Source organism: Manacus vitellinus, unplaced genomic scaffold, assembly GCF_001715985.3.
Source record: "Manacus vitellinus isolate BGI_N305 unplaced genomic scaffold, ASM171598v3 scaffold_4_pilon, whole genome shotgun sequence".
Lineage (NCBI taxonomy): Eukaryota > Metazoa > Chordata > Aves > Passeriformes > Pipridae > Manacus > Manacus vitellinus.
Window position 1 is genome coordinate 1,150,895 of NW_021940604.1, and position 21,277 is coordinate 1,172,171.

Below are 21,277 nucleotides of genomic sequence, written 5' to 3' on the forward strand. Positions count from 1 at the left end.
AAAATATTCAAAGAGTAGTCAGATATCCTAGTTCATGGGATAAACATATCACAAAATGTGCCTTGGAATATTTTCATTATTTAGTGTATAATACGGCCAGATAACTTTACAGTTAGAGCCCCAAGTACTGAAATCAAAGGCTGAACTCCTATTGATGTTAAGTCTTTTTGATCAGGACTATTTTACCAGAATAAAATCGACAACTTTTGTTCCAGAGCTCATTATTTCTTAGTCTTTTCTCTAATATCACAAGCATTCTTTAGGCACAGGGGACAGCTAGCTCTCACCTTTTACTGTTAATTATGGTAATCTCTGTAGACATCATCACCTCTTCTCTTAATTCATAATGTAGGCATAAAATACCAGTGCAACTTTCTGTTACAGTAGCATAGGTCACAGCGCTCCAGGGTTTTTTGTGACAGCTTACTCTTTAAAGCCTTTTTTATAATTCAGTAATAAAAAAATACTTCAAAATTACATTTAAAACAGAAGGATATTTTATTTTGTGAATGAATTAAAACCAGTAAGAAGAAAAATTAAAGAGTAAAAACAAATAAAAGAACTGTTGCTTGTATTTTTTTTCAGTTGCACAATTCAAAGGTAATTCTGATTTCATACTGAACCAAATATACTCAGCCAGATTCTTGTCTTCCACCCCAATTAAAGATACTCTGTGCTCTATCAGCAGAATACTGCTCTAGTGCCTTCAAAAGGTAAATAAGAAGCATCTCCATTTTGCCCTGGATCATTTTTCATTCACTCACCTATATACATTAACACTTACCACAAATCAGGAACACACATTTTATGTGATGCTCCTGACCATTCCCACTTAACACTTAGCTCAGGTTATAACCTCCATTACTATTACTACAGCAGTGTTAAAGGAAACTTATCTTACCAACAAGCAGCAAAGCATTTGTAAAGACTACATCATAAATTAAGTTTCATTTGCAACCATCAAGAAACAAAAACAGTATTTCCAGGCACAAGAGTCAATTTTCTTCTATCTTTAGCTTTGTTTTGTCTTAGGGGAAAAAAATTAGGGACACAAACACTGATGATAGCAACACATTTGCCAGCTTCGTGATTTCTTGGATTATATCCAGTTACAGGAACCAAATAACTCCATAAACATGAAATATTAGTATTTGGTAGCCTTAATATTTAAATGCAAAAAAACTACTATAAAAAATGTACCTCCAAAAATTGTCAGGACCCATGGCTACTCATGCAGTGACTCCCCTGTTACAGATTGTGTATTTTCCTCTAAAACCTTTAGCAGCCATATAATGCTTCAGTTACAGGTTAGCTATCATTGTTGTCCGAGGAATTCACTTATAGAATCCAGGTTAGCTGCATTTTACATGCAAAGCATGTAAAAATTATTTTTCTTCCTCAGATTTGAGAAATATGACTCACAAAAAGCACATACCTAAAATTAATCTGAAAATAGAAAACTGTAAGTATAAGGCTTTTACTATTGGAGATATTCATTTCCACAGCACCTAATTCTGCCATCAAGCATCGTCTCCAACATATTATTGAAGTATTTTGTAATTTCAGTTGTCACTCCCTCTCTTGCTCTTATGCAATGCCTTTCTTCTGAGAATTGCAGAGGCTTTTATATTAATAATAAGGTATATAACATCTATGAATTAGGAATTTCCGCCTTTCACAGATGGAACTGAAACAGATATAACATGCCCCAGATTTACAAGTTTTCTGAAGTTATCTTCTCCCAGAAAAGATTACAATAACTCTAATTTACTTTGGAAAACTACTGTGTCCTAAGTGAACTCTCCTGCAATTTGAAGGCACCTTATTGCAGTAATATCTAACACAAAAGAAAAACTGAATGCTATTTTTTTTCTGAATCCAGTTTTGGTTATACGTGTCATTAAATGTCCAAAATAAGTGAATACTAACACCATGGAGGAGTCAGTCATGCCCCTTAAGCTGTAGGAAAACTCCATTTCACACTTACAAAAAATTAATTCATCTCTTACTATGCTTAAAAGCCACACCATATGCTCTCCTACCTGACCAAAACAAAGTGAGTTCTCTAAATATAAGTTTAAACATAAATTCACTGACTTATGAGCAATATATCTGTATCAAATAAGAAAAATCTGATTCCTCAAAGCACTGTCGACAGCCTCAGCATGATTCAAAATTATTTTTGGCACCAGTCAGCACACTCTTCTCATCCTGTTGCAGCCCCTTTAAAGTAGAAGCTCATGTTTTATGAAGCAGCGAGGTGGCAGCAAAACTCAGAGCAACTGTTCCTAACTGTTGTGATTAAGCAGAGGAGAAGTAAAATCAGTCCCAGGGCTCAGGTGAGAGGACCCTTTGACAGAGAAAAACTTTTCTCTCCAGCTAATTCACACATAGTAATCCTATTAAGTGGAGCAAGGTAGAGGCAGGGCTCACATCAAAAGTTTTCTTTGATAAATCACTTCTTTCCAGCCTCTACCATTCTGTAAAGATCCTACAACTGGTGACAGGACTCAGAATTTTTGGTCATAAAGCTCCTCGCAGTACTGCAGCCTCCACTACAGTGAAGCCTCTAAGCTTTTAACTTTTACAGGCACAGGGACTGGCTTTTTGCTTCTGTTTGGGTTTTTGGTTGCTTGGGGCCGGGGGGCGGGGGGGAGAGGTGGTATGTCGATGATTTTTCTTCTTTTTTTTTTATTACATTAATCTTCATAGTACTCCTCTGAATCAATAAATCTATTACAAAATAAAGGCATTTTCATCAACTCACTTCAGCTGCTATGCCAAAAATCCCCAAATCTAAATTACCCAGTATTTTTTGACTGCCCTATTATAAGAGCAGAATTGTGAATCTGCCCCCAATTATTAATAATTAAAAAAAGACATTTAAGACTGCATATCTTCAAAATACTAAAAGTATTTATGCAACAAGACTGTTACAGGGTATGCTTACTTAACATAGCTCAAAGAAATTAGATAAGAATTACTAAGATGCACATACAAAGTTGCTTTTCAATGAAGGTATGTGTGTATGAGAGGGGAATGGAGGAGGAGCTCCTCATCTGGAAAAGACTAAACAGCTCAGAAAAATTTTTTTTCAAATATTCTTTAGCAGAATTTGCAGCTTTTTACCTAATTTTTGAAATACACAGTCATTCAGATAAAGCAGCAACAAATGGATCAGTGCTGTCTCTGGAAGGAAAGATAAGTTAGCCTTTGGGACTTAGATATTCACTTTCTCACAGTTGTTCTTTCTCAAAAAATTTCTCTGCCAAACAAAGATTATTTGGGATTGACAAGTCTGTGCTTTGGAATAAACAAGATTTTTCTCTGATAGGATGTTGGAAACAGATGCTCAAGATCCAGATAACACTTTAGTCTGTCAGGTGAGGGGGTCTCATGGAAAAGGTAACAAGTCACACAAATACCTACATATGCGTGACAGTGTTTGTGAATCCATGATATTCCATAAGATACAAAAGAAATGTCTTTCCCTCACACACTGCAATTCTAATGAGAAAAAGACAATCCTACTTCCTACCCTATGAGATTGTGGAGACAAAGAGTTCAAAGAGAAGACAAGATGGTGAGGTTGGTGTAGCTGAAACAGGAGCCTGGAGAAATTCACACAAAGTAATGCTAAGACCTAATGAACGTATGAGGTGGTTTGATTTCTTAAAAAAATACATATCCCTTTGTGATCACTAACTGCTCTGTAAGCAACACCAGCTGTGTGCAACATAACAAGGCAGCCAGCATTTATAGAACCATTATCAATCCACAAACTTGCTGCCATATCCATTGAGTGGAGACGGGGAAAGAGGTTAAAAGGCTCCAAAATTCCTCAATACTCTGTTTATCACCAGTGCTAAGGCTGCTGCTCTAAATACAGCTTGTGCTTCATCTGCGGCCCTAAAGGGTGAATGCCCTCTTTGAGCTTTACGTCTCCTAATTCAAGCCAGGGTGCTTCACCGCAGAGACAGTGGGCTCAGGTGAACACTCTGGAAGTACAAACATTTTAAGACGTGTCTAAATTTTAGTATTTTAGTATTTTGTTAAATACATGCCAAGAAGCAGAATTCATCTACAGTGGCCGTCACTAACTGCAGTTGCTGCCACAACTAAATTCCTGGTGTTTCCCAGATGTTCTTCACTAAAATAATCCCAAACAAAACACATAACATACATGCAATTTTACATGTGTATATAGACAAGCATTTGAAAATTACTATCCATAAATTACCACAAAATGTTTTCAGATATGACACAACACACCTGTACAGGGTGCAGGTATCCTTGAACTCAGGATCTCTACTTTTTATTAACAAAAGTGACATTTCATTGCAAAGACGTGCTGAATCTTTCTCAAATTTTACTGTTACTTACATACAAACAAATATTCATTACTTCAAATGCAGTTTTCTGACATGCCAGTTCAGATTTTCTGTTTGAATATTTGACACCAGCCAAACTGCACTTTTCTTTTACCTGGAGTAATGGATAGCTTGATGTCCTGCAATATTAAAATAGAAGTCAGTTGTATGTTTCATCTCATCAGTATGTCCAGAGACTTCAATCCAGTGTGCTATTGGGAGGCAGTAAACTCCATCTACTATATTGCTCTGGTTGTAAACACAACTTCGATCATGATGGGGCCCATTACCTAAAATAGAAGAAAGGACAATTGCAGACTGTGTATCTGGATAATCTTCCAAAAGATTTGCTGGGAGGTTTGAACTGAGCATTTAAGGCCAGGAGTCACATTTGCCGCCTCTTCAAACTGCATTTCTCATAACATATTATTAACACCCAAAATAGTAGTAACAGAAGCACTGCCACAAAGCAAATGTTCAGCATTAAAACAAATTTTTTGCAAATTATTAAAACAAAAAACCCCTTTAAAGGTGCATAAGACTCCCAAACACTTCAAATTTCAGGAATAATTAATTTAATTTAAGTTCCTCATTTGATGTTTGCTAATATGTGACCCCAGCATTTAATGTTCTTACTGTGTGACCTCCCTCTGGGGGGTCCATCTTGCTGTGGCCCAAGGTCTAGCTCTGACATGCCACAGCAGTCTCACCTTGCCTTAGGCTGACTTCTACGGAGCAGCAAAGATATGGGAAAGACCTCAGGGAAAATTCAGAGGATGGCTGTGCAAGGTCAGAAAGGTGAAACCAGAAACAGAAGTAGGACTGGTGACATGGGACTTGTTACCAGCTTAATGATTCTAGAGGAAAAACATCAACGCGGAAAGGCATCAAATCCCAAAGAAGGTGGCAGACAGCAACCTAGTAACGAAGATTTGTTTCAGGGAGCAGAGAAGGGTGGCCCCTCTACCTCATTCACATCTGCCTGGCCAGCAAAGACTCTTCAGACGTCCTGTCACAGACCAGATACATACGGGTGCTTAGTCCAGGAGCTCATTAAACCCTACCTGTCTTTTATGTTTGCTGACTGACAAACAATCTGTTGTCTTCAGATGCAAATCTCACTTTCAGAGTCTGTTCATACACACTAAAAGTTGCCTAAAGTGACCCTCAGAGAGATGGTCAAATCTGCAATGGTGAATGATCACAATTACCTAAAACAGCCTTGTTTAAAATAAGAATTTTTTCTTATAGTTTTCCACTAATATTCATTGCTAATATTCTCTTACAGAAATAGTGTGAGCTTTAGTCAGAAAACCAATTTTTAACACCACGCCAGAGTAAGCAACTTGAATTGAACTGGGTTGTGTCATCAATCAAAAGGTTATTTAGCCTCCAAAAATATAGTATATGTATATTCTCCTGCCTCATTCTTACATACTTACTGTAATACTAATTGCACGTAGGAATAATTATTGTGCAGATCAGAAGTGACCTAGTCTATGGCTTGCTTAAGCCTGTTACACATATACATTATTAATGATGTTAAAACATTTCTGAGTAAAATTATGCCCACAGGAATACCTTCAATTTCACATTGCACGTAAATGCACGACCAGTTTCCAAACATCACATTTAGGGAAATCTGCTAGAGCAAGAGCATTTGGAGAGATGTATTAATGCATTGATTAGAGAGTAAGACTAACATTTAATACTAAAGCTCAAACCATCTTCTTTTTTTCCAGATGATATGCACCACGTTTTATCATAATTGTGAAACATTAATATTTACCAAACAGAAAAATAAAATACTAGGCAGAAAGCTGAACCATTTTGCATCACATAGTTTTTGATAAATAAGGTGAGGAAGATCAGTACCTAGCTACAAAGCTACAAATATTACCACTATATTTTTATCTCACATTTCTAATTATTTGCATATTCTTACCACTTTTAAACAATATGTGAAGACAGCAGTATATATGAACAAATACCACAGTGTAGCAAAATCTATGGATGTTTATGACATTTAACTGACTTCGTTCAGGAAAATACAGCCACAAGTACCACATCTTGCCTTCCCCATTTTACTTTCTGACAGCTGTCTGCAGAGATGCACATCACCGTGGCCCTTCCCTGGATCACAAAGCTGTGTCTGATCCTGACCCCCACCTGCCCACAGGCCCATGTCCTGTCCCAGCCTCAGCCCTGTCCCGAGGGAGGTGCCCGATGCTCAGGGCTGGGGTTGCCCTGGTGTCCCTGGCTGCCAATCCCAGTCCCCTGGGAGCCGCCAGACCTCACCGCACCCTAAGTTTTGACTCTGGCTGACCACTTTTGATCTCTGGCTCTTATGCTACTCCCAGCTCTGTTTTTCCTTGTACATGAGTGCCCTTGTACCCACTCTGGCTCCCTCATATACTTCCCCTTCCACTGCTCACTGCTGTTGCTCCTCTTGCACCAGGGTTTCTGCATGAATTTTTGCAAAAACAATCTATGGTCTCTCCCTCCTGCTTAATTATTCCTTCCCTCAAGGTGCTAGTCAGTCCTACCAGACAACAACCTCACTCTTGTCTTCACGATCTCAATTGTACCACCATGTGCTTTCTACTGCAGTCTGCCAGTTTTGCTGTCCATCCTCCTTCTCCTCCTTCTCCAGCTTTAATTCTTGTTTCTTTTTTTGCCTTTCTTCTCTATGATCTGCTTTCTTAAACGGTCATAACCTCCTTGCTTTGTAACCTTAACACCTTCACCATTATTAATTCCCTTACAAAGCCTACGGGCACCTATAGAAGTAAGGACAAGAGTAAATTGCCATAAGACGTTTGTTTTATTTGTTCCCTCAAATAGGTTTTGTCAAACCTCATTCTGAAAAGCTTTCTTCTGTAATCATCATTTATCACTGCACCACTCAATCTCACCTTCCCACTGTGGTCTACAGTCAAACAGATATCTCAAAAGGTATGTTTCTATTTTGCCTTTAATAATCAGGTAAACAGTAACAATTGCATTTATAGAAATTTCATGAGAATTGCCTAGCTCTTTACTACTCCTTACATTATATACTGATCTATGAATTAACAACCTTCTTACTGAAATAAGATGTCTGTGCAACAGAACGTATATGAACACATATTCAACATATATTCACATGTGATATTATTTCAGACAGGAAGGAGAGAGTGTTACCATCTTCAAGAAAGACTAATTTAGGGAACAGTATGATCACAGCGGACTGCATTCAGGAAGCTGAAATCACTACACTTCTTAAAAGAGTTATGAAAATAGGCAATAAGCACAAAAGATGAGGATCTCACTACCCAGGTAATACCCACATGATTACACAAGTGCTTCTCACCACAGTTTGCTTCACAAGATGCATTTAACAAATAAGTTTCAAAAAAAAAAATTGTTGTATTAGCTCACATTGTGCTTCTGCTAGCACAATTTGTCACAGGAAGACCATGATATTTTGGATGCCATAAAACAATGCAGGGAAACAGTTCCAGAAGTAGAGTCAGGTGACAAGTTTTGAAGATTATTGTAGAACTCATCAATAATTTAGAGCTGCTATAAAAGACTGAAGATTGAATTCTCTCAACTTTTATCTTCCAGAGTCATTTAATACAAAAATAAAAGTCAGCCAATTAAATCAGCTCTTGTTCAAGGTAATTGATCATAAGCTGTGTTTTAAACAGAAAACAATAAGCATCACTTAAATGTTCTGTTTTATATTTGCAGAATGTATACAGCTAGGAAAATGGGCACAGACAGGGGGATAAGCAGAAATGGTTAGCTGGATAGCCCTCAGTTCTTCCATTTCCACTCCTGCCTTCTTAAATATCTTCTCATGAGTTTCCTCTGCCTGAAGCAAGGTGCCATCACCTCACGGTGTGAGGTACATCCACAAAAAACATTCTTTAATCTCATCTTAGCCCCCTTACCTCTGCTGATGGAGCAGACTCCTTACATCCCCTCTGTGGTACTCTGTCACATAAATGTTTCCATCAGACTCAGGCTCAGAAGAGCCAGCCCAAGACTTCTCGCAGTCACTAGAAGAGCTCATGCCAAGAACAAAATAGCTTTCAGAGGCAGGATAAATATTTGACACACTAAGACATTTATTCTCCCCTCCCTCAACCCAGTAGGCCAAGAAAAGTCTATTCTGAGTGTGAATTCCTGGAAGATGGGGACTTTCCCAAGCCTAGAACGGCAAGTTGGGCAGAGGGTGTTAGCTCCAGGCAGCAACAAACAGCACCACAGATCAAAGACCATCACTGCTTCTCTTGCTCTCTACTCCAGGGCTGCTGGTGTGGTTGGTTTGCTTGGGAGGAAACTGTGTGTGTGATGAAGGTAGTAGGACTAAGGTCAGCACAATCTGACTCTTCTCGGTGCATCAGAAAGGTGTTGCCACCCTTTCTAATTTCTTACCTTCTGCTCAGGCACCAGAGAGAAAAGACAGTGGCCAGTGTAGACAGAAGTGCCTGTATGCAGTCTGAACATGCCTGGTTGTGTCTGGAGCTGGTCATAGACACATCAACTTCTTAATCCACTTAAGGTTAAAGTTCGTCCTACCCCACAGGTCCCATTATCTGCTTTATCTGAAATTTTCTCTGGATTTTCTAAGTGACTTCTCTAAGAAGTCAGACACAGCAGCCCTTTCTGACAGAAACTTCACTAAGCTTCATTGCTCATTTCTCAAATACACAGTTTTTCATAAAGTTACCAAAACTGAAGGCCTAGTGCTGAAGTTTAGTTTCTGTACCTGAAGATGGGAAAGGCCCCACTTACAAGCTGCAAAGGCTATCCTGAGTGTGCTGGGCAACCACATCTGTCAGAAGGCCCCTACATCAGTGGCTGGCACAGCACAAACAGAGAAGGCCCAGGGTACAATTTGCTACAATCCAACGTGCTCCCTGGACCCCAAATGCACATCACATCTTTACCAGCACCTTTTTGGTGCATAGGTAAATACATCTGTCCCCCTAACTAGTTTCCCCAAGCTTACCCAAACTTTGTACAAAGACTCGAACATACTTTGAATAAATCTACCATGATTCCACCAGTCTCCACAGTGGGAATTCATCATGATTCCCATTTAAACACTCTGGTCAGGTACAGCACCTGTGTGTCTCCTCACCAGTGTTTGCAAGACAAGAACTCTAGTCTCAGAACACACATGTTGCTCACGGCACATAACACCAGACCACTGAGTAGGCTTCCAGGTGCTTTTAATAGGAAATAAACAATCATTTGGGTGATTTATTTTTTTTTATAGTTAAGAAAACATTGTGCAGCCTAAAAGATTTGGGGGAATTTTAACAGCATTTCAACTTTTCTGTTCCTAGAGCCAAGAGTAAAGCAAAGAAAATCAAACGTTTTCCATTCACCTGCTTGTCTTTGCAAAAAAGAGAGCACAAATGGCCTTTGAGTGAAGGCCCTACCTAACAGCAAATACATGTTCTTAAAGCTAAACCCATTTCTATATCAGTATTTTTATTTATCTTGTTTTTATTCATATTGTTCTAAGTAGCAAAACATAGGTTTAATTATTTATTGTTGGGAGGCAAATACACAATCATTTGAAAACACATAAAATTCAACCATAAAAAAAGGGTAAGTCAAATATATGAACAGTAGTGATCCTCCTGTTAACTGATCATGTTGGCTTTCCTAATTAAAGAACAAAAGAATTTTGGAAGAGTTTATTAAAAGATACATGTTCTAGTTTAACTGATAGGATAGCACTTTTTTCCTTCAAAAAGTCCATTTTTTTTTTAATTTAAAATTCATCTTCGTGATTCTTCACAGTGAAAATGCTTATCTGAAAGAGAAACATAAAAAGTTTCTAGGCATTAAATTATAAAGTTTTGTATTGCTTTTGCAACCCACTTATTGTTCTCTACTGCAAATGCTTGTGCAGCAGAATCCACTGATGCAGGGAACTGCTGGAGAGCAAAGCAACCAAGTAGCCCCACCTGGAGCACAAGCCTCACAGAGGGCTCTTTCAAACTCTGCATGACTGCAGGTATGGCTCCTTGTTTAATGCATATGAAGGATGATCCAAGTGGCATAAGAAGTCGTTGTCCAAACAAATAAACAAAAGAATAAAACCAAAGATGTCCATATAACTGATAAATGGCACTAGCAAAAGACAAAGACCAGAACAAAACAAAGGAAAACTTTGGTTTTGAGCCTGCTTGACCAGGGATGTTGGAGCAGGTGACCCATTGTGGTCCCTTCCAACCTCAGTGATTCTGTGAAAAACAGATGAAGATATAGTAATACAAGACATCTACAGATATAGGACTGGAAGAAGGTAAGCAGAGACTAGAAGAGGATGTTCTGAAATTTGATCTAATGATGAACAATAACAGAATGCAAAGGAAAACCTGCCGTTACTATTCTATTACAGTTCTGCAGTTACTGTTCTATTACAGCTCTACTGTAGAGATGAAAAAAGTATAATCTAAGTCTGCCAACAGCACAGACTCTTCTTGACACAGAAGAGAACTCCACACAGATTGTACAAAATAGTCAGTGTAGAGAAATTACCAGCTTGATCTTAAAAGATACGAAAAAAAATCTGGGTCAATGAAATTTCTCATCACCACTAAGAGTGGTGAACAAAAAACCACATGAATGAATGAATATAATAAGATTGCCTCTCCAACTGTCTCTGCAGAGCTCTTTGCAGCAAAGGCAGTGCTCAGCCACTCTCTTCCAGCTACCAGCCTTTTGCACACCTTGCTGGAAGTACGGTCTTTTTTCTGTTCTCTGCAGTGTAAGAGAAGGTACGTAGGAACTCCAAGGCACAACGGCAGACATAAAGGTGTGTGTATCTCATCCCTACCTTAGCCAGACCCTAAAACACAGGCATAAGACTTCCAAACCTCTAAACTCCAGCAAGGTGTGTTTCTCAGTTCATTGCTACCTTTGAAAAAACTACAGGGCTACTTAGATACACACATTAGCTTCAATGGCAACTAACCAACCCAAACACAAACACCCAGGCAATTTTCAGATCACCTACTCACAAATCAATAAGAGCAAAGACCAACTCCTATAATCTTTGTCATAAATTTTGCATGAACCAGCACAGTTTACATGCCGATTCAAAATTTTACCTATGCCTAAATATTTTAAGTAATTCCATTTGCTATATTAAATGAGGTCCTTTAACAAGGTAAACAAGTGTCTTAAGTTCATGCCTAGAAATTCCCCTGGAAGAGTTTAAAATTATAAGCACTATCAACACTCTGGGGGCAGAGAAACAGAGAAGGATAGAGGAATGAAAGATTCCCTTTTCAAAAAGAGGAATAAAGCAACAGAAAGTAAAGGAAACATACAAAAAAATCTCCAAAATAAAGCATTTAAAAGATTAAGTTTTTGCTAGCTTCCTTACCTTTCATACCAACATTACAACGAAGAAAAGCCTCAAGCCCTATTTTGGACACAATTCTCAGTTATCTGAATGTGCTACTGCATGGTGTCGTTATCACACATCACTGTAACTGAACTTACTTCAGTACACTCACAATATTCAAATTTACTTACCCTTTACACCAGATTCTGTCACGAAAGTCTCCCTGCTGCCTGTCTGAACAAAATTCAATCTCTGATGTTTTGAAATGGGATCTGTCTCAGTCCCGCCAAGGCTGAATTGCTATTGATTGAACTGAGTGAGGTCAAGTATTTTGCCAGTTTGAGTCTGCCACAGGCTCTGGAGTCCCATCTTCCTCAAGCCTCAGCCAAGCCCCTGAGTAGTTGCCCTGACAAACAGCACCAATTTGGTATGGCATGTACCAAACCCTACTTGTATGCTTAATAAATACTTCCTCCGATTACAAGGCTACTTTTTCTGCTGCCAATAAACTTCCCTTTAGTAAACAGGAGATGAATTTATTGTATATTTATACTTATATATATTGTACACTTAAATACCTAGTATTAATATAAGACAAAATTGTTAGTTTGCCACACCTCATTCAGGAACTCCTTCATGATTGGTTTGATTTCCAGAAGTGTTTCCTTGCATTTGCCAGGCCAAATAGATACCCCAAAATCAGAAAACCATTTGCATCATACCCTGTACGTTTATTTTTTACCAAACTTAAATCAACATTCAATTTCTCATTTGGTAGAGTTGATATATATAACCAGAGAAATAAGTTTTAATTCTCTTAAAATCCAGGCTGAATTTGAAATTTTTTAGTCTATTAGTATACCCCTAAGAGAATTCTTTTTATAATTTTTAATTATGCCATTATTAGAACTAAACGGTTTACAAGAAAGCCCTTTTCAGCACTTCATGCTGTTAATCAACAAGGCTTTCTTCTTTTTCAAATTAGATATAAGAAAATAAGAATTTTCAAAGGCAACTTTCAAAAACATATGCTTTATTTCTCTCTCTAGGTCTGCTTAGGCACAGGTGTTTCTCAGTGGAAGCTTCCACCATACTAAGAGTTTTTAACCAAATGCCCAGTCTAATGATGTAGATTAAGTCAGAGAAAAGAAACTAACAGGAAATCCACGTCATGTAAAGAAGAGGCTCTTCTCTGACAGATAGTGGAAATAAGACTAAAGGAAATACAGATGATAGAATAACGGCTGAAAGCAACAAATGTATAACGTAGTAGAGTCTTTCTAATTGCTTTGAAAAATCTCTATGGCTTTGTATTTTCTATTACTGATTGCTACTTTCTACCATACCAGAAGAGATAACTGAAGTACAGGTAGGAAACAAGCTACATCAAAATAGTAACCATGGCAATATCTTAACCAAAGTATTATCCCAGTTATTGTCACTTTTCAGTGCTTCTTGCCATTGACCATAAATTCTTGACCTCTATTACATGCTGCTGTCACTTGGTGATGGGGAAAATGGTAAATAAAGTATTTGCATAAACAATGTATTTATTGTAACTTTGCCATTATAATCACAAATGCTTTAATAAGGCTTTAACAGCAGTCAGAACTGGACCCTGATTATCTCTGTGGGTACGAAGAGACACATACCTGCCAAATCCAGAGGAATGCAAGTATACATTCCTATTTTTATTCTTCTGATTTTGCAGTTTCATGGGCAACTCTCTGTTGTATTGATCTCTGGTAGTCTACTCAGTATAAGCTGGTTAATGCTGACACACAGACAGAAAGTAATGAGAAACTCACTACCATTTAATTGCAATCATGCATGCTAAGTATACATCTAGAGGGGGATGAAGAACAAAACATCAGGAGCTATTGCACTTGGTAAACAGAAGTTTCTTTCCATTCCTTACAGAGGTAGTGGGTAGTAGATTTGGAAGTTATCCACTTTTACTCATTAAGTTTCCTCACATCTGAAAGGTGTTAAGGCATCTAGCATTGTGCAGAAAGCAACAGCCTCGCAGGAACAAAATGCCTATGATGCGCAATCATTCAGCTATCAACATCCAGTTGTGCTTTGTGTCCCTTCATAGTCACCACCTACTTCAGAACAAGACTGCAATGGGGGAAACAAGTAAAATCCCAGATAATTTTCAAAAGTGGAACAGAAATTACAATAAATACCGATGAAATGTGCAAGTAGCTGCCAGGCACTGGCTATACACAGGGAAAATGGCACCACCCAGTGGGAACAACACTACATGAAATATCTGCATTAAAAGGTACGAAGAAATGTTATTCTTAAGAGTTTGGGGTTTTTTTGTTTGGTTGATTTTTTATTTTTTTAATAATAGAACCGCTCCCTATTTTGGAGATCTGTAGATTAGCTTTGGGGGAAAAAAAGATGTATCTCAGTTACAGAAAAATAACGTTATATCCAACTGTACTTTTCAGAATGCCCTCCAGGAATTTTTACTTTGCTTTATCCTGCTATGGCTTAACCCCAAATATTTTTTGTTCTGTTACAATCTCCAATGCAAAGGGCAACTAGATATTATCTTCCCATACAGTCTTAAAAGAATCTCCTTCTTTAAATTAAGAAATTATACTTCGTTTGTTCCACAGAGTTGAGGGCAAGAACTGAGATTCCTTTAAGTTTCAACAAACTACCATTTCAAAAATTAAATCTTTATCTGCTCACCTATCACTGATGCTTTGAACCAATCAAGGGCTCGACCCTTGAAAGCTATAATCAGAATTTACTTCTAATACTTTCACTCATTACAATATTATCAGAACATTTATTACTGTTTTATTATTACATTTATTTTATTACATTATAACATTATTTTATTATTACATTTATTCTGTGACATAAGTCACAGAATCACAGAATATGCCAAGTTGGAAAGGACCCACAAGAATCAAGTCCAACTACTGGCCCTGCACAGGACCATCCCCAAGAGTCACACCATGTGCCTGAGAGTATTGTCCAAATGCTTTTTGATTTCTGGAAGGCTTGGTGCTGTAACCACTTCCCTGGGGAGCCTGTTCCAGTGCCCAGCCACCCTCTAAGTGGTTGTATTCCTCTAATATCTAACCTGAACCTCCCCTGACACAACTTCAGGTCATTCCCTTGGGTCCTGTCACTGGTCACCATAGAGAAGAGATCAGTGCCTGTCCCTCCTCTAACCCTCAAGAGGAAGTTGCAGACTGCAATGAGGTCTCCCCTCAGTCTCCTCTTCTCCAGGCTAAACAGATCAAGTGACCTCAGCCACTCCTCATACGACTTCCCCTCAAGGCCCTTCATCATCTTTGTTGCCCTCCTTTGGACACTCTCCAATAGCTGAATATCTTTCTTATATTGTGGTGATCAAAACTGCCACAGTATTCAAGCTGAGGCCACACAAATGCAGAGCAGAGCGGAACAATCCCCTCCCTTGACCGGCTGGTGATGCTTTGCCTTATGTCCCTCAGGACACAGTTGGCCCTCCTGGCTGCCACGGCACTGCTGACATTCAACTTGCCATAGACCAGGACCCCCAGGTCCCTTTCCATGGCACTGCTTTCCAGCATCTCATTCCCCCGCCTGTATGAACATCCAGGATTGTCCCATCCCAAGTGCAGAATCGGGCACTTTCCCTTGTTGAACTTCATAAGGTTGGTGATTGCTCAGCCCTCTAGTTTGTCAAGGTCTCTCTTAAGGGTCCCCCTGGCTTCGAGGGAGTCAGCAGCTCCTTCCAGTTTTGTTTTATTATTTGCTTAGTATCCCTTCTAGTCCTGTTTCCAAGTAATTTATGAAGATGTTGAAGAGCACAGGGCCTAAGATGGAGCCCTGTGAAACTCCACTTCTGACAGGTCACCAGTCTGATGTTACCCCATTCACTATTACCCTCTGTGCTCGACCCGTGAGCCAACTGCTCACCCACCACATTATGTCCAGCTGTGTGCTGGACATTTTGTTCAGAAGTACCCTGTGAGAGACAGTACTGAAAGCTTTACTGAAATTCAAAAAGATTACATCAACTGGCTTCCTTTGATCAACTAAATGATTTACCTTGTCATGGAAGGAAATCAGGTTTGGTAAGCAGGACTTTTCTCTCATGAAGCTGTGCTGGTTGTGACCAATGACTATGTTGTCTTTTGGGTGTTTTTCAGTACTTCCCAGAATAATCTTCTCCATAACTTTACCAGGCACTGAAGTGAGACTGACAGGCTTGGAGTTCCAGGGTCCTCCTTCTTGCCCTTCTTGAAAATCATGACAACATTCGCTGGCTTCCAGTTATCTGGATTCCCAAGACTGCTCAAAAATCATTTAGAGGTTTTGCGATAACATCAGCCAGCTCTTTGAGGATTTTGGGATGAATCCCATCAGGCCCCATAGATTTGCAGGGATCCAGCTGGAGCAGCAGATCCCACAAACTTTCGGGATCAACTGTTCTCGCTGTCATGGTCCTCCAGCTCAGGCACTGAGACCCCCTTGGTCCTTCATCCGTGTTGAAGACAGAGGCAAAGAAAGCACTAAACACCTCTGCCTTGTCTCTGTCCCTGTCTGCGAGGTGACCATCCTCATCCTGTAACAGGCCAATGATATTTCTATACTGCCTATTGTCATTAATGTATTTGAAAAAACTTTTTATTGCCCCCCACCTTTCTGACCAGCTTCATCTCCAGCTGAGCTTTGGCTGCATGAATTTTCTCCCTACAGTGGCAAGCAGCATCTCTGAATTCTTCCCATATCACTTAACCTTGCTTTCACTTGCTGTATGCCTTCCTTTTTGCCTTATATCCAAGAGAAGGTCCCTGTTTAGCCAATGTACCAGTCTTTCTGAACTATCACAAGTGTACGTTGTCCAACATATGGCTTAAACTGCAACAAACAAGCTCACAGGAGCATGAACTGGAAATGTTGGAAAGCCAACATAGCAAGCCACAGGCTGAGTAATATAACTCTTTATAAATCAAACTGTATTGCATTATTTGGTTTGGGCCTCCAAGAAGCCACTAAGAACAGTAACAGCACCTACGTGCGAACAAGACATCTCTTTTCTCTCCTCCATCTCTTTTCTCTCCTCCCCTCTCTCCAAAACTAGAAAAGGAGGTTTTTTTGGAATGAATAAGGCCCTGTTCACCTGAACAAATTCCTAAAATGTAGGCTGATTGTGCTCTTGAGCTTTAACAAGCAAGATTGTATCTGTCAAACTTCAAACTAACTAGTTGGGTGAAAATCATAGAATGCTCAGGGTCCCATCCAACCTGGCCTTGAGCACTTCCAGGAATGGGGCATCCACAGCTTCCCTGGACAGCAGTGGATCAACATTTTAAAATACAAGCTCATGTTTTTTATGTATATTTTTACCCTTCTCAAAACATAAGGTGTCGATACACTGTATTCCATAATCTCAAAATACCGTTTGGGACATACCCTTAGTAACTCCTCTGTCCTTTTATGGAGTATGTTTCTTGGTTAGTACCTAAAGTTTACTTAGATGAGAGTAAAGGGGATAAAGGTACAGATAAGAGTTCAATGATTTACTCAAAAAAAAATTTCAAGTGTAAGTTTCAACTTGTATTTATTTAGTTTTGACAGTAGGCACAAAATGCTTTTACTTTCCAAGCTGAGACACCTTAAATCCAGTTTTGAAGAATCAACATCGGAAAAAAAGTCCACAGACAGACACAGGTGCAGCTGGGGAGAACAAAGTATATATTATTATTTTTTTCTAAACCTATTGCCAGATTCTAAAGCTCAACATAACCAACCTGTTTTCCACAGATACCACAGCACAGTTAAAAATCCTCCTGAATACCAGGCCTCAGCTTTCGAGACAGTTAAGCAAGTACCAACCCTGAAGAAACCTTAGACAGCTCATGTGATTTGAGCCAGAAATGCTCAATGGCTTCAAGTACAGGTCCTGGTTGCAGATCAGCAACATTACCCTGGGACAGCAGAGGTAAGCATCTGATCCTTCAGGAGCAAAAACGAATTTCCTCTTCCACCTCCTCCTCCTAGAGAGCGGAAATAGTTCCCTCCCAACACAAGCAGCAACCCAGAGATTCTCACATAGACCAAGCCTTGCCTGAAAGCTTCCTACCAGACCACCTGGCAGAACCCAGAAGCCACAAAACACTGGCCTGTGACTTTGACTCTTCCAGCCCACAGAAACAAATACCCTCACTTTATCTTTCAGTTTCCCCAGTGCATTGGAATGGCTGTAACTTATACACAAAACATGTGATACAACATGTACTGTAGTATTATGAAAACAGTATGTGTCACCAGAGGGATTCTCACAGGTATGTAGTAATAAAAAACTGGGAGTAAATACAGTACATTATTTCAACATCCAATATATGTAAACATCTAAGACATCCATAACTTGACTGGAGTTTCTGTGGTTACAGATGAATGCCACAACTCATAAACTTAGAGCAAGTATCATTCTGCACTTCCTCTATCTCCCATAACCATTCTTCAAAACTGCAGATGTTCTGTAAATGCTAAATGTCTCCCAAAGCACATTTTAATTCTAAACACATGCTAAAGAGGATACTAAAGAGACAAGGCACAGCTTATTACACTTGCTTATTACAAAAAAAAATATTCTTTTCTTAAAAATGAGAGTTGTCTTTTCAAATTGTGATCTTTAAAAGAATAAGCAGATGACAGTCAAAACTTTTATTGATACAGTTAAAAAAACCCCAACACATTAAAACAAATTAAGTAAAAAAAAAAGTGCAAGATTGCTTAAGTATCAGACAGAAAATCATCCTTAGGCTCCCTTCACGTAATAAATGAAGAACAATAATTTCAAGGTTTAAGCAAATTTAGTTCTTTCCTGTAAGTATTAACTTAGGAAAAAAGCTGTTGATATGAATGCCTAATTAAAAAACTCTTCTGCATTTGGATGATATGCCCATTTGCTTTCCATCATTCCAGCCAAGCAGTGAGCTAACTGCTGAGCATTTACAATAACAAGATCAAAATGCCACAGAGGTTAAACCTAAAACTGAAAATCTGATAAAACAGAGTATGTTTATTACTCTGATTACAGAAGTAGTATTCCTGAACATGCCTCCAGGAACAGACAATATCTTGAGCTATCACTACTTCCAAACTAAACAGTAACCATCAACCTTATATTGCCGATTCTCTATAGTCTGGAACACTCTTATTATTATTTCTGTATTCTATATGGCAAAGATCTCTTTATATACCAATATCATTGGCATACTATGTACAACTTTGCACTTTCAAAAGAGACACAATTCTGCTTCCTTGGATAGATGTAAAGATTTTTATTCCATAAATTCAATTTTCCTGCAATTCTGCAAAAGAAAAACATGGTTAAAACAGGTGAAATACAGCTGCTAAATAAAACGATTACTATTGCATGATGTATATAGTATTTCATGACGTAACCTTGTGTGAATGTAGCATTAACATGCAGCCTTTTATTAGCATAAAGAAGAAAAAACAAATGCAACAGTGATGACAACATGCATGTTTTAGTCTACATGACAGAATGGCAGTTTAGAAGTGTGGTATGTATTCTTAAAATGGTTGAAGAGCAACTGCTCTACAATGTGTTATTTTGGTATACGGATTATAAAACTATGAGTTAAAAAAAAACCTCACAAATCACCTAGTCATGTCTTCCTTTCACAGGGTCAGATCCATTCCTCAGTAACAAAAGGTATATTTAGAGCTTTATTTGACTCAGCAGACAACTGTATGAGCGTTCTCAGAACAGCACATGTAAAATGACCAGTTATTCAACATTTGACAGCACAGGAGAAAACCATGGTGAAAATACTACTGAAACTGCAAAAGGAAAAGCTGTGATAGAACTTCTTGTTGTTTTGGGGTTTTTTTTAGAAATTCCAATGGTAAAATTTGTCAGCCTGAAAATGCCACCATGACATTTCAGCTTAGCAAAAAAAGTAACAGCCCGCACCTTACTGCCTAAGTAGAAAATTCTGAGTTCTTACTTCTGGGAAAAATAAAACCAAAACAAAGCATCATGACAATGGTGGTAAAAAAAGGGGGATAAAAAAAAAAAAGAATTAAACTGTTTTGAAGGGCTTTTACCAACCTAGAAGAGCTGCTTCCTTCTGCATTCACTCTCCTCCATCACATGGTTAAAAAATGTTTTTGTTAGCGAGAACTCATGTCACGTCACGACAGCCTGGGTAGTTCTACCTGCAAGCACAGTTCGGGGCACCCCCGCACAAGAGCAGCGGCAGGATCAAACTCGAGCTGCGGCCAGTCTGACAGGGACACTCTCCCGGACGCGGGAGGAGGAAGGCGGAGCTGCGGGAGCCGAGGGCAGGGAATGCCCTCCTTCAAGGAGAAGCGCCGGCTCCGCTGCTCCCCCCTCCGGCCCGACCCGGCAGGCGGGCGCGTCCTCGCGGCCCGGGCAGTGCTGGGGGTGCGGGGGCGGCGCAGCGGGGCCCCTCCGTTACCTTCCAGGAGGCGGCCGCCCTCCCGCCGCAGGAACTTGTACCAGAAGGGGCTGGCGGCGTCCTCGTCCGGCAGCTCCACCTCCGCCAGCCACAGCGTGGGCTCTGCGCGGGCAGTGGGGCGCTCGGCCGCGCCGGCCTCATGGGCACGGCGCGCTGCGGGGGTCCCACTGGCCCAGCTCCGGCCGCGACCCGACCACCAGCAGCTCCGCGCCGCCCTCCATCACCCGGGGGCAGCACCACCCCGAAGCGGAACAGCATGGCGGGAACCGGGCCGGAGCCGCCCACCGCTGGGGGAGCCGCTGCTGTGGGTTCGCAGCGGGCCCGCCCTTCCGTCGGGGACCCGACACCGCCCCCGCCCCCGTCCCGGTCACCGCTCCTGTGGCTGTGCTTTGGCTCGGTGGCGTCCGGGCAGCAACTCGTTGAGTAAGAGCTTTTTCTGGTGCGGTTGTTTTTGCCCTAGCGCACGTAGCCGAAGGAACTCCCCTCCGAAAGTACCACCTGGGAGTCAAAAGAACACCGACCCCCGGTCGCCTCCTAAAGCAGGGACTGGGATGGAGAATTCTCTCTGCAGCTCAGTAGTGGCTTTGCAGGTTGCAAAAGGCTACGCGTTATGCGTGCTGACTTTAACAAGGATTATTGCTTCATTAAAGGAAGCCAGAGCAATTACTCCCAAGAGCCCAGGCTTAATTTAGCGCAGAGAACACATCATTAAAAACTGCCGTACGTGCAGCGCTACAAACAAGGACTACCCGCAAATAACCCTTCCGTGTTCATGTTTGTGTCTTTTCCCACTGACAGGGAGAGAGTGGTGGTGAGAGCAGAAATGTGAAATGCTGGGGGAAGTTAGAAAGCTTTCTAAAAAATTCCATAGCCCCCAGCTGCACCCGTTCTGTTTACAGCCAGAAAGGGAAAATTTGGCAGCTCCTACATGTAGCAATATTCAGGACTTACAAAGAATGACTGAGGAAGAAGATGCAATCCAACCATTTATAGGGCGGTCTTTGAATACACCCATTTCAGAAACAGGAGGGGTAACTTTATTTAGGTCAAGTTCTGGGAACAGGATGAAGGTCTTT

At 40.1% G+C, this 21,277-nt stretch overlaps 1 protein-coding gene across 1 annotated transcript in view; it reads right to left on the minus strand.

Annotated features, from left to right (window-relative positions):
- The window catches only part of EPM2A (EPM2A glucan phosphatase, laforin), a 39,819-nt gene extending 19,360 nt beyond the window's left edge, over positions 1-20,459 (minus strand). Inside the window, 4 exon segments of the mRNA XM_018078056.2 lie at positions 4,486-4,660; positions 20,202-20,350; positions 20,352-20,408; positions 20,410-20,459. Of these exon segments, the coding sequence (XP_017933545.2) occupies positions 4,486-4,660; positions 20,202-20,350; positions 20,352-20,408; positions 20,410-20,459 (431 nt within the window).
- Between the last annotated feature and the right edge of the window lie 818 nt (positions 20,460-21,277).